The sequence below is a fragment of the Eublepharis macularius genome, chromosome 1 (assembly GCF_028583425.1).
Source record: "Eublepharis macularius isolate TG4126 chromosome 1, MPM_Emac_v1.0, whole genome shotgun sequence".
In the NCBI taxonomy this organism is placed as follows: domain Eukaryota; kingdom Metazoa; phylum Chordata; class Lepidosauria; order Squamata; family Eublepharidae; genus Eublepharis; species Eublepharis macularius.
The window spans coordinates 19465971-19479855 of record NC_072790.1 but is presented as its reverse complement, the minus strand read 5'-3'; the positions used below and the strand labels follow the sequence as shown (position 1 = coordinate 19479855).

At 41.5% G+C, this 13885-nt stretch overlaps 1 protein-coding gene across 2 annotated transcripts in view; it reads left to right on the top strand.

Annotated features, from left to right (window-relative positions):
• EHBP1 (EH domain binding protein 1) overlaps positions 1 to 13885 on the top strand; it is a 411820-nt gene that overhangs the window by 203961 nt on the left and 193974 nt on the right. For both annotated transcript variants that reach the window (XM_054974434.1, XM_054974440.1), the window contains one exon: positions 400 to 658. In XM_054974434.1, the coding sequence (XP_054830409.1) occupies positions 400 to 658 (259 nt within the window). The remainder of the gene's footprint in view (positions 1 to 399; positions 659 to 13885) is intronic.

Below are 13885 nucleotides of genomic sequence, written 5' to 3'. Positions count from 1 at the left end.
ACCCTTTTTGGAGTCACTGCTGAAAAGGATTGGTGGTCAAAGGAATAACTTTCAAGAGAGGGTATAAATAGGAGAAAACTCTTAAGAGGACCTAAGGTGGTCATATCAGGAGGAGAGGCAGCCTTTCAGGTAGGCAGGTCTCAGAAAGTATAGGCTTTAAAGGGTTTGCCGGCACCTCAAATTAGCCTTGGAACCAAATAAGTCATCAATGGAGCTGTTTCACGATGAAGCTGTGAAACAATGGAGCTGTTTCACCTCTGAACTCTTACTAGGTGTTCCATACAGACTCAAGCTTTTGTATAGTTTCCAAGGGTGCATCTGGTGCATTGTAGTAATCTATCTTTGAAGTTACAGAAGCATGGATTATTAAATAACAGGATTTTATATTGCTTTCTATAGTGCCAAATATCAAGATGGCATCGTCTTCCAAACAGGAAGGCTCATTCTATGATGAGGATAATGAATATAACCCTTTTAAAGAAGAGGAACCTGCTGAATATGTGAACCCTTTTGATGAGCCAGATCCTGAACCTGAAAGTCCAGCACCCATCAAGGACTTCCCTCCCCAGCCAGCAAAAAGAAAAAATGTACGACCTGTGGACATGAGCAAATACCTCTATGCTGATACATCAAAAACAGATGATGAAGAATTAGATGAGTAAGTATATAACTTTTTTTTTCTAAAAAGCGATTTTGAGGCATTAGTTGGATTTTTAGCACCACCTCAGGGCATAAATTATTCCAGGCTGGTTATTGTCATATAAAACACAAGAGTGAATTGTTTCAATTACAGTATATTAATAAATTTAATCTGCTGACATAGAAGTTATTGCTAATTATAATATGGCTTTTCCCCCCCTGCAAGCATCCAAATCACTGATTTTCAGGGCAATGGGAATAAATTGTGAAAGGGGAAGAAATCTTATTGAGTATCAAGGTAGGAGGCTAAAAATCCCAGCCCTGCCGTCTTTACCCAGCTGAGGGGAAGAGCACACTCAGGAGCCCAGTAGCACAGTTACAGAATTTACAAAACTGGCAATGAGAGGAAAGCCTTACAATTGCTCTGGTGTGCTTCTACCAGTTCCTTTGTCTATCCCAAGGCACAGGAATAAAGGGACAATTCTCTAGGCCTATCAGAGAACTACAGGATACCCCCGCCCACTGGAATGCACAGTACAGCTTTCTCCATAGAATTACTCCTATTATTATGGAATTTACTGCCCATGGAAGCATCCATGTACCCAATCTTGTAGCCTTCCAGAGGAAGGGGCCAAGCATTTTCACTTAGCATTTGAAAAAAGTGTTATGAATCCATTAGTTGCTTTTGTTTTTGGCCTTGTATAATTTTTTTTCAGGACAATTTTATTATGGTAATTGCATATGTGTGCCTCATTAATGTATCTGCACTGGACTTTTACGATTTGAAACTGCCTAAAACATTCTAACGATGAGAGCGGGTAAACCTTATTAATCCCTGTCTTTTAGCCAATGATCAGTTTGAATTAAGACAACTTTTTATCCCATTATTGCAAAGATAGGATACTTCCCTAAGCTTTGTATTCTGATCCTATCCATCCTGTACTCCCCCCTCACTGTGAAGAAAATGCTCCTTTTCCAACTCAAACTGGAGCCATGTTTTTTGAAACTTTGTTCAAGAGGGCTTGTGCTAAGAAAAACCACTTCTTAGGAAAATTCTTTGCTACAAACTCCCAGCTTTGCTGCAAAACCTGTTTAAGAAAGTAACTGAGTTTCAGAAGTTCTCATTTCACAGTGATCATGAGATAACATGCTAGCTTGTTAGCAGAGCCTCCATGGTACGATTTTTCCTGAGCCAGTTAAAATTCTTGTACAATTAAACAATTAGGTACAATTAAACAATTAAAATTCTTGTACAATTAAACAATTTGGCACCTGTGGGAACTGAGGATTTTCATTTGTAGAGGGCGTGATAGTCATTTTTAGTTTCCACCCTCCAGGAGCCATTTTCAAACAGTGGACTGGAATGTTGAAAAAAGAGATTTGGCAGTTTAACTGCTAGCCAAATGATGGAGTTGAGGGTTGTGGGTTTTGGAGCGAGAAGAAGGTCCGCTGGTTAGTCAGGTAGTCCATTAGGGACAGGTATTTTGAAGACAGGGTTTGGTGCTGTTCCTGTCAAAAACACTTAAATGTTAAAAGCTATTCTGTTCCATGTTAAAGTCTGGATCAGTCAAACAAGAAACTGCTACACTTTCTCAGGCCTCGACTCTCCTGTAACTTTGTTACTGGAATACTGAGAGGGCTGGAGAAAAGAAAAACAAACAAGCAACCAAGCCACACATTTATTAATTTTTATTTATTTATATTATTTCTATTCTGCCTTTTTTACTGAAAGTCAAGGCGGATTATACAGTATAGTTCAGTACAATCAATACCTGGGACCTTCAGTATAATACAATAGGGTATAGATTGCAGAAATCTGAAAACAAACAGAAATCAGATACAGAACTGTAGCAGTATTAAACCAAAATAGAATCATAGAGTTGGAAGCTGCTTTAAAGACCATTTGGGCCAACTCCCTGTCCAATGCAGAAACGGCCTCAAGCATCCCTAACAAGTGTTCATCCAGCTGCTTCTTGAAGACTGCCAATGAGGTGGAATCCATTACATCCCCAGGCAGCCAATTCCACGGCTGGATTACTTTTAACGTAAAGAAGTTTTTCCTTATGCCAGTACCTTCCCTTTTGTAGTTTAAACCCATTGTTTTGAGTCCTATCCTCTGTTGCCAACAACTCTGTTGCCTTGTCTAAGTGGCAGCCTTTTAAATATTAAAGAGAGCAATCATGTCTCCCCTCAACCTCCTCTTCTCCAAACTGAACATTCTCAAGTCCCTCAGTCATCCGGGTTGCTTTCCTCTGCACTGCTTCCAATTTGTCCACATCTTTTTTGAATTGAGGCCTCCAGAACACAATACTCCAGGTGGGGCCTGATCGACTTGGTATATAGTGGGACAATATCCTGTGATCTAGATGTTATGCCTTTGTTGATACATCCCAAGATTGTGTTAGCATTTTTTGCTGCTGCATCACACTAACTGCTCGTATTTAGCTTCCCATCCACCCATATTCCAAGATCTAGTTCACACACACCGCCCCTCATCCAGTATGCGTGCTTTGCATTTTTGTTAACCAGATGTAGAATCCGGCATTTATCCATGATAAATCGCATCTTATTCAAATCTGCCCACTTTTCCAGTGTGTTCAGAACTCATTGAATTCTATCCCTGTCTTCAAGTGTGTTTGCTATTCCTCCCAGTTTGGTGTCATCTGCCGATTTAATTATTAATCCTTCTACACCCTCATTCAGATCATTCATAAAAATAATGAAAAGTACTGCCCCAGAACCAAGCCCTGTGGTGCTCTTCTAGGCACCTCCCCCCAGTCAGACGTGATGCCATTGAAAACTACTGTTTGGATGTGGTTATCCAGCCAGTTCCCTATCCATCTAATCATGCTAGAGTCTAGTCCACAGTTCTCCAGTTTACGCATCAGAACAGCATAAGGAACCTTGTCAAAAGCTTTACTAAAATCCAGATAAACTACATCAACAGCATTCCTGTGATCCAGTTAACCTGTCACTCCACCATAGAAGGAGATGAGGTTGGTCTGGCGTGACTAGTTGGGGACAAATCCATGTTAACATCCCCGTATCATCATGTTGTCTATCAGCTGCTTTCAGATTGACACCTTTAATATCTGCTCCGTTATCTTCCCTGGGGCAGGGTCAGTTCCCAGGATTGTCCTTTTTTCCTTTCTTGAAGATTGGGATGACATTTGCCCTCCTCCAGTCTTCCAGCACATCTCCTATGCTCCAAGAGACCTGTAAGATGATTGACAAAGGGTCAGCAAGTTCTTCCAGTATTCTTGTCCATGGAATAACTCTCATATTATAAGCAATTTAACTTGACACAATAAACAACAGTAACAGGTGGCGCACAATATAGTCTACAGTCCCTATCCCTTTATCAGAGCATCTCTTTGAACCTTTTCCTTACAACACAGCCCTATACTCTGAGTAAAATAGCCGTCCTGAATAATTTGGTTTTGCACAGTTTGCAGAAAGCCAGCAAAGTGGGAGCTTTCTGAACTCTTCAGGCAGGCCAATCTATCAGTTGGGGTCACTACAGATAATGTATTTGTACAGGAAGATGTTGATTTTGCCAATTTGCAGAAAGCTCTGTTCAGGCATCTGCAGAAGGCCCTGTTCAGATGAGCGAAGTTGCTGTGGCAGAGCATAGGGAGTGAGGCACTCTCATAGATATGAGGGGCCAAGGCCATGAAGGGCTTTGAATATGATAGTCATGAGCTTGAACTGAGCCGGGTAACTGAAAGGAAGTCCGTGGAGTAACTGCAAGATGGGAGTGATATGCATGCTCCATCTGGTTCCTGAGAGTAAGTGTTCTGCACCAGCTGGAGTCTCCAAGGTGACCTAGAGGGAAGACCTGTTTAGAGTGCATTATAGTAGTCAAGCTTCGATGTCACCATATCATGGATCCAGGTGGCCATAATGGCCACGTCAGTGTAGGGAACCATCTTCTGGGCTAGACTGAGTTTGTGGAAGGCATCATTCTTTGCATGAACTTGTTTCTGTACCAACAGTGCTAGGTCCAATATAACTTCTAGGTTCTTAACTGAGTCTGCAGACGTCAGCTGAACTCTATTGAAAGTTAGGAGCGCAATGTCCTTCAATATCTCTCCCCTCCCAACCAGCATCTCTTTCATCCTGTCTGGATCCAGTTTGTTTGTTTTCAGCCAACTCACCACAGCTGTCAGGCAGTGATTTAAAATCTCTACTGTATCACCGGATTTGGATAGAGAGGTATAAAGCTGGGTTTCATCCACATACTGATGACATCCAATTCCATAGCTACAAACGATCTCTCCTAACAGCTCTACATAAAGGCTGAATAATGAGGGGATAAGATTGCTCTGTGTGGGACCCCACAAGATAACTTCTACCCTGAAGATAGCTGGTCTCAAACAGCAACCTTTTGAGTCTATTCCTTTAGGAACAGTTTAAACTAGCCCAAGACACATCACCGTGATACCCACTTCTGCCTCTAAATGCCTCAACAGGATGGCATGATCTATTGTGTCAAAGGCTGCGGATAGATCCCAGAGAAGCAACAAAGAAGCATGTCTTTTGTCTGCATTCAAGTGGAGGTCATCCACAAAGCCACCAGAGCTGTCTCTGTCCCATAGCATCTTCAGTCACACGTGCGCCCCAGGCCTGCCTGCCTGCCTGCCTGCCAGCTTGATGCCTCTGGCAGTTGCTGGTCTTCTGACAGTGTTGCCAAGGGAAAGCCCTTATCCTCAGCTCCCTCCTTCCCCTTCAGATTCCCTCTTGAACTGTTGGGAGCCAGCCCTGCAGGAGGACTACCGAACAGCTGGCTCACTTGTCTGCTTACTTTGTAGGTTGGCTCCATGGCTTGGGGAAAGGGGAAGAATCCTGCCAGCAAAGGGGGCTGCTGCCATGGCTTTCCCAATAAGGTGGGATTTGGTCACTGTGAATTCCTCTGGGAGGGGGCAGGGCAAAGCAATAAGCTTGAACATCTGCATGTTTGATTAATCGGCAACCCCCATTCTCCATGAGTGCCAAACAGCAAAGCTCTTACTGCAGTCTATGAAAATTAACAGCTTACAGGCAGTTTCTTCAAAAAATAATTGCCTTTTCTCCCCCAGATACTATCTGACATGTTAACACTTATTCTACATTTGTCTGGTATACTTTCAGGGCTAGCAAAAATAGTCCCTGTAATTTTTTTCAATGATTAATTAGGAAAAATAATACACAACACATAAGGGAAGGTTATGTATATACAAGCACTAGCAGCTAGATTGTTTAATAGAATACGTTTCCACAGTTTTTAATTACATTCACTGCTCCGAGTTTGCTACGCAGACACAACTGAGTTTGACCAATAAATCTCTAAATAGTCTGGGACTAAGGTATCCAAAAGATCATCTGCTTCCATATGAATCTGCACACCGATTAAAACCCCTTCTGAAGTCTTTCTCTGGGTGCCTCCATCTGCAGGGATTAAGTGGGTGGCTTCCAGACGAGAGGGCATTTTTTGTGGTGGCAGAATTCGCTGATGTGCTGCCTTTGGGCAAAGGAAAGGCAGCAGTTCCTTCTTGGATCCTCAGAGGGGGTCTATCTTTCCCCAAGGTGTGAAGGAGCAAAATTCAAAGACTGGTAAGTGAATCTCACTGGCCAGGGTAGAGTGCCACCACCAACCTCACTCTAACCCACAGCTAGAGACCAAGAGGCAGGCCTCAGGCCCTCTGGGTGAACAAAAATCAGTCTTGCAGTCTGAATTCAGAAAACAGTTACTTGGGTAGCTTATGGCAAATTGGTCAAGGTACTGGATTCAGATTGAAGCTGTAACTCCACCCAAGTATAATTAATAAGGTTTATTAAAGGAAGTGCAAAATGAAAAACAGAAAAAAAGCACAGAAGTGTGCAGTCAGGAGAAGCGAAAATAACAACAGGCTAATTAGCTAAACTAATCTACACTTGAAACTTGCAAACCTATTCAAGATATTGCCTTTCAAGCAGGCCTCAAAATCCAAATGGGACCTTTAGCTCTTCTTAGGTCCAGAAGTCCAGACAACAAAGGCAAGATGAATGCTAGGTACAGGATTCCCTCTGTGGCATAGTATTCAGAAGCAAGAATTTGATCCCTCAGGCAGCTGTGTTCCCAAGAAGGACAAAAGGTAGATTGACAGTGCAATCCTAAGCAAAGTTACTCCAGTCTAAGCTCATTGATTTCAGTGGGCTTAGACCGGTGTAATGCTTCTTAGGATTGCACTGTAAGAGAACTTTTTTTAAGGCCAACTGCCAGCAGCAGGCCCAACCAGCTGAGCCAATCAGAAATGGCTTGCCTTAACCTATGAGGACAGGTTGTGCAGTCGCTTGCCTTCACAGCTGGGGAAAACCTAATCACCCCACTCCCACAATGCCTCAGGTTAATTAGAATGCCAGTGCCAGCCTCGCTAAAGCTTGGGTGTTCTTAAAATTTAGCACCTGTGGTGGCAAGGCCTCTCTTTCTCTGTCTGAGATAGGGTTGCCAGCCTCCAGGTGGCGGCTGGAGATCTCCCAGAATTATAGCTGATCTCCAGCCAACAGAGATCAGTTCCCCTGGAGAAAATGGCTGCTTTGGAGGGTAAACTCTGTAAGCCTGTACTGGAAAAGGGGTTTGGGGCCTAGGATCTAGATCCGATTAATAGACTGCAGATACATAGATAGACCAGACTAGCAGATAACTGAGCTGTACCTAGGTTTATGTTAATTTGCATATTTAGCAAAAGCTTGTGGGACGTGTATAAAAAAAAAAGAGGTCACCATGACTGAGAGAGGTGGTATAATACAGGACTGGGCTAGCTGAAAAGACTGGAGAGGGGAGAGCTGCTGCTGCTGCTTGGGAGGTAAAGTTTGTTTCCAAGCTTTGGAGCTAAGAACATGATAGAGCTGAAACTACTGGCTGGAAGAGCTGAACTGTTCTCCCTGGAAGAACTGCAGAAGCAAGAGGAGGAATTGCTAGCAGCTGAACTCATTCACTGCTTGAGACGAGCACCCTAGCACAGAGCTGCCCTACCCCGTCTTGCTAGGAGAAAAGAACTGCTCCTAGGGCAACAAGCAAGCTCCAGGATTCAGCCAGCAACTTCACAAGAAGAGTCCTGCTGTGGCAAGGCCTTCTGGATATTTGGGATGCTGTTCCAGGCATAGCCTCTGACCAAATTCACAGAACTGTCTGCGTACTTTACCAGGGGGTTGTGAGTAGGACTGTGCTCTGGGGCCACTGGTTACTGATCCAGTATTGAGAACTTGGGGAATGTTTTCATAGTCGTGTTTAAATAAATTGCAGTTATATTTTGAATTGGTAAACATACCTCTGGACATTGAACCTGGTCCTTGGGACTCTGGGGGTTACAACTCTATGGCATTATACCTTGCTGAGGCCCTTCCCCTCCTAAACCCCACCCACTCCAAGCTCCACCCCCTCCCACCCCAATCTCCAGGAATTTACAATGTTGATGCATGTTATGTTCATTAAACTGGTTGGATAGTCTTATAACAGCATTGCTTAATTTCTTGGAGATGCACCAATATGGAACCAGTTTCCCAGATGACTTAGAATGAAGTCCATAACCCTATTGAACCCTGGGCAATTTTGAAATGAGAACAGGTAGTAGGCACTGCTGCAAAATTGCTGATGTGGGGATTAGGTTCAGTCACAGATCGTTAGGAAATTCCAAGCCAAGCATCCTCCTCTCATGACTGCAGCTGTTTCCAGGTGGGAGCTCCCTGAAGAGACAAAGGCAATGCCTTATGGGCATTCCTGAAACACCAGTGAAGTGGAGGAAACCCAGGACTGGCTCTTTGCTCTTTGCATATGTTTCCTGGCAAGGTAGTGCCAGGAAACATATGACTGTGCACAATGGCACCCACAGCCAATATGTTGGGGATCACTGCCATAGAGATAACAGCCTGTATGAAACATTTGAACTGGAGTAGGCTGCTATTTTTGTGGACAGGTTATAAAGGGATTGCACAGTAGTGCAACAGCTTAGGAGATCATATGATTTAGCACTTAAAGGATTTTTTGTTGTTACTTTTACTTGTGTAACAAGTTGGTTACATTGGAATGCTTCTTCGGAGAACATTATTTTTTTCTTGTCAAGGCATTAATCAGGTTTGTTATGTATTATAATTTTGATCCATTTTAATAAATCTTCATAAATGTCATAAGATTGTTATTGTCCTTATGTTCAGAGTTTTGGCAACTATAATCTAAAATGTGGGGAAATCCCTTTTTTACCCCAGTAGAAGTACAAATGGAGATCTTGGGATGTTTGGGGGTCTTCTTGTTGTCTGCGTTTGGAAACTTTGTGGTCATAGACTTTTGTCACCTTTTTCATGTTTTCTACCTATGAAGAAAAATGGGAATCAAGGAACGCTAAATTCTGCCAACCCCCCTCAGTGAAAGAAAGCTTTTTGCACCAATGACCAGAGTATGAACATTGGAATGTTGCTTATATTAAGAACTCCTGATCTCTGGCTGCCATCTTAGCCACTGAAACAGCAATAGCGTAGAAAGAACATAGCAAACAGCAAGGAAGAAGGGGAGGAATGAAAAGGCACCATAAAGAAACAGGCTAACATGCTCCTTTGAATTTTACCCTCAGTTAGTAAAGGCTCAGCAGTATGCCAAACAGGTAGCTGTGCTTCCAGTGTATGTAGTAATAAGTTTTAAATTGCCTTTTAACATGTGTTTGTTTTCTCCCTTGAGATGCTTTATTAACTCTCAAACTATTTTGATCACTAAATTTAATGAAACAAGGGGGTACCTGAACCTTTTGTGCCCCAATCGTGATAGGACTGACACTTTAGTTCTTTGCAAATGTACAAAGTGGGCATTTTAGATCATTTTAACAAAAATTCAGTCCTCTTAAACATAGTTAAGGTATTTTTTTTTATCACAATGTTGGAAAGTTTAAAAAGTGGTCAAAGGATGGATTTTCTCATTAACATTCCTTCAAAAAAATTTTATATATATATATAATTGCTGTAATTGGGCATGACCCATCCTTGCTCTCCTGGCCACCTTAATCTTCAGGCATAGCCTCAGAAGGAGAGGGGAGGAGACTGTAATTCCCAAGTCCTCCTCCTCTACCTTGGCTCCTTACCTGCACAGCCTTCAGCAGGAAACTGCTTCCTCCCTCCATTGTCTCTAGTGCTTACCCCATTGCTGCTTTCCATTGCTCACAAGAAATGGGGTCCATTCCACTCCCCAATATTACATGAAGAGCAATTCTAGTCCAGGTTTCTAATTGTATCTGTAGTATTATAAGATAATAGTTTTGAATTTTGAAAACTTGATCTGTGAAGGTGCCCTTAGTATAATGTGAAAAATGTTATGGAGGAAAAAAAATTAAAAGTAAGACTGCAGGGGATCATGTCACAAAGGATCCTTCTCTACACAAGCAGAGAAGAAGAGAATCCAGAGTTTATACCAGTTCCATTCAGGGGTGGATTGGCTGTTGAACCTACAGGGAAATTTCCCAGGGAACCGCTACCCTGGCAGGACACGTGCAAACAGAGCTAAACTCCAGCAACTCTGCTGGTGCCTCAGAGGCCGCTTGGCTCTGCAGCAGTGATGACCAGTGTCAGCCCACCAACTGCCTTCTCTTGCACTGCTGCCAGTTTCCAGGAGATGCCAATGAGTGAGCCAGTGCCCAATGCTGGCATCACCGATTTGAGTATCCCTGCAGTGCTGGCTTGTAACTCCAAACTGCCACTCAGCTTGGCATGCACCTGAGCCATTTTCATGTTCCAATCTGCCCCTGTTCTATTATAGGTCAGGTTTTCTGTGAATTTTTACAGAGCATGGAGAAGGATTAGAGCAGCAGATTAGAGGAACTAACACAATCTGTAATGTCTTAACTTGGTGGCCCGCAGAAAGGCAGGGTATAAATTTTGTAAAATAAATAAAAATGCAAGAATCTTACGGAAATCGGTTTTTTCACAGTGTCACTTTATGTTGCATTTTATTCCTGATGGGCTTGCAGGCTGATTGTTATTAGTTTACAGTGCCATCCCAAGGAGAGGGTCACCCTGCTGAGGGTCGCCTGGGCTATTTGTTTAGGCATCTGGTGGTCATCTCCTTATGCATACAACTGCCTCGTCTCCTTTTAGAAATGTGCTAATCGACTAGCTTCAACGAAAACGTTGAGTAGTTTCATGGGAAATTAGCATACTGTGTATTTATTTGTGAAACGATTTAAAGTTTTTTCCCCCTTTGTAAAGAAGGCCTAGAAGCACTCATTGGATGCAGTTCATTATGTAACACAAGCATTTATTTCATATTTATTCTTTCTTATTGTGCCTGTTCTCTAAACTAAGCCATTCTTATCTTTTTAATCTCTCTTCACAGAAGTCTCTCCATACCTCTTACCATTTTCATCATACGTCTCTGGATCATCTTAGTTTTACTGCTCTATGTCTGTTTTAAGATGGGGTAACCAGCCCTGCACTGTATTCAAGATGAGGGAAACCTCTTTGATTTTTGTGATGGCGAAGTAATTCAATCAGTACTACTTTCCATTTCAGTAATTGTGCATACACTCATTTTGCTTGCATAGGTTTCCATGGGTAAATAGAAGCATTAAAGGAAGTTTTATGAAAAATGAGAGTTCTGAAGGATGTGTTCCATAATCACAAACTATATTAAAGATTGTTACCCTGATCTTTAAGACGTTACATCTATGTGCATCCCATTAGTTAGTTGTGGATTTTATATAATCTAATACATAGTCTTACACACTTCTCTTGAAAGTAGAGGGACTGTTGGTTTCAGTAGGACTGGAGTAAGGTAATATGTACTGAACTGGGGAACTTCTTTATTTCCTGTGGCCATTTTCTACTCAGCTTCCACTTTCTTAGTTCCCCTTCCTGCTGTTCTCATGTATCTCCTTCTTCCCTTAATCCTTTTGTACAAGGTAGTTGACTTTGCACTACCACATAGAAAACTGTTTGTGAGCATTCTGTTGATGTGTCCATTCCATGCAGTATCTTTGAGCATTCCATAGTGCTGCAGCCATTGAGCCAGTTGGTTCTAAGAGCATCACTGCTGCTACATCATCTTTTAGTGGATTACACTTATAGATCAGGAAGAGGGGTAATTTACTAAGGATTAAGGATAGTTTCTAAGGTTTAATAATAGTACTTTCTCTGTGGAGTTTGTTGTAACTTTCAACTGCTAAGCATTTTGCCTCTACATTGGCTCTTCTACTTGAGAAACGGAACAAGTATACCGTCAGAGAGGAAAAGTCTTGATTTTCAGCTCAAGTGCATAAGTCTTAAATGAGAATCTTTTGTCACCTTTTTGTGCTGAAAAACCGTTGCACTAAATTAAAAAGCAAAATAAGTTCCAAATATGTATGTAAGAGAAATGGCTGGCTAGCTTTTCTACAGGAAGGTAAACAGGTATATCCTGTTTAGACCTCCTCCTCCTTTATATTGTGTTAGCACCAAATTTAGTTGTATAATTAACTGCCGAGCTGATCAGACAGCCAATAGCTTACTCCAGTGATTACCCTGTTACTCCGAACAATATGCAGTTACGATTTCCTTTGATTTCAGTCTGTTTCCTAGTTTCAGAGTAGAAACTGGTTCATGTCTTAGATCTTGTTGTTTCTAACCCCTCAGTTGCCAACGTATCCTATTGAAACAGACCTTCAAAGTGTTCTCTCTAGGACAAATAAATGACTGGAAACATATTCTGCTCTAGGTGTATTCTAACAACAGTCTGGCTTCTATGCACTGATGCCAGCTTGCTTCTCAAGTTGAAATTCAGTGTTTTGATTCAAAATTAACTGTACAGATGAACTCAGGGTAAATCAGCCTGCTTTGAACAACCGTTTCAAAAGTCCCATAATTACTTAATTTCTGAACTATAGTATTCTTAAACTCAGTCTCCCAGCAAGTGTGGACAGAATTCTGAGTGAGGGCTACACTACATCATATAAACCAGACACAATGCAGTCTTGGAAGTGGGCAGAGAGATTTATATAGTGGTAGCACCAGCTAGATAGATAATTTAAAAACCTTGCAACTGATTATTTAGAGAGCTTTCTGTAGTGGATCACATTCTAAACCTTCTAAACTTTCTTTTCTAAATGCACACCATAAACATCTTCCTGTTAGGACTGAATTGATCAAAATATCTTACAACCCGTATCAGTCTTGGGGCTCAGGTTCTTTGTTCTTTATTAGAAAATCTGGAGTAATTCTACTGAATACTCACTGTTGTATTTACTGCATTGGGTCATACAGGGACACAACTAAGAACTGTCACGTTCTGAAAATCAGAAGTTTTTGGGGATTTTCAATGCAAATAGCAACTCAAAGAAATATACGAAAACAATTGAAAATTATCTTCATTATATCATCATGTTATAAATGAGGCATCCGTATGGTTTGCATTTAAAATAAACTGGATGAATATATGTTTGTGTATGTGTGTAGTTTGTGACTTGTTTAATAAATCTGTGAAGGAACAGCTTAAAGAGTTGCAGTGCCTTATCTTAACAGTGCTTTTATGTTAAGTGTACAACTTGCCCCCCGCCCCCAGTCCCTGTGAACATGATGAGTTTCCTTATGGCAGTTTAATATCAGTTATGCGAAGTCCCCAGTGCATGTTGATTCTCTAGTTCCAAGTGAAGCTGCAGTGGGTCAGATAGTTTGTTGTCAAAACATAGTACTTTCATTAACAGTTTGCACAAAAAAGTAACTTGTAGAACAAAAGACAACATTGTTGACCTCTCATATAAAATGTGTTGTCTTTTGCTCTTATCATTTTTCATCTTTATTTTTACTTCCTTTGAACTCCTGTAATGTTTGAAGACAGCTAAACGAGGTTGTCAGCAAAATTAAATGATTGACAAGCACTCTTGAATTTTCTGTTCCAAATGGAATGCCATTCTCTTTTTCCACGTTCTTCTTCTGTGGAAGAGGCTCTTTTGTTTATTTTGACATCACCCTAAGCTTTGATTTTGTTAGAGGTATTTTGCATTTGATGGGCAGTGACATGAGAGTACCTCAGAGGTGCCTTCACTTTGCAACCTAGTTATTTTAGACTCAGTTTCTCCTTTCATTCAGCAATCTAGATCTGTACCATCTCTCTGTAATAAACAAAGTCGGCCCCATTGAAAAGTAATGTATGAATCTGAGAGACCTTTGAATTTGTTTTAATGTTTTTCTGCTTTTCCCAAAGGTCTAATTATGTCATTAGCAAACCTGGCTGTTCAGAGACTAATTTATTTTCTCTTGGTTCCAATGAATGCAT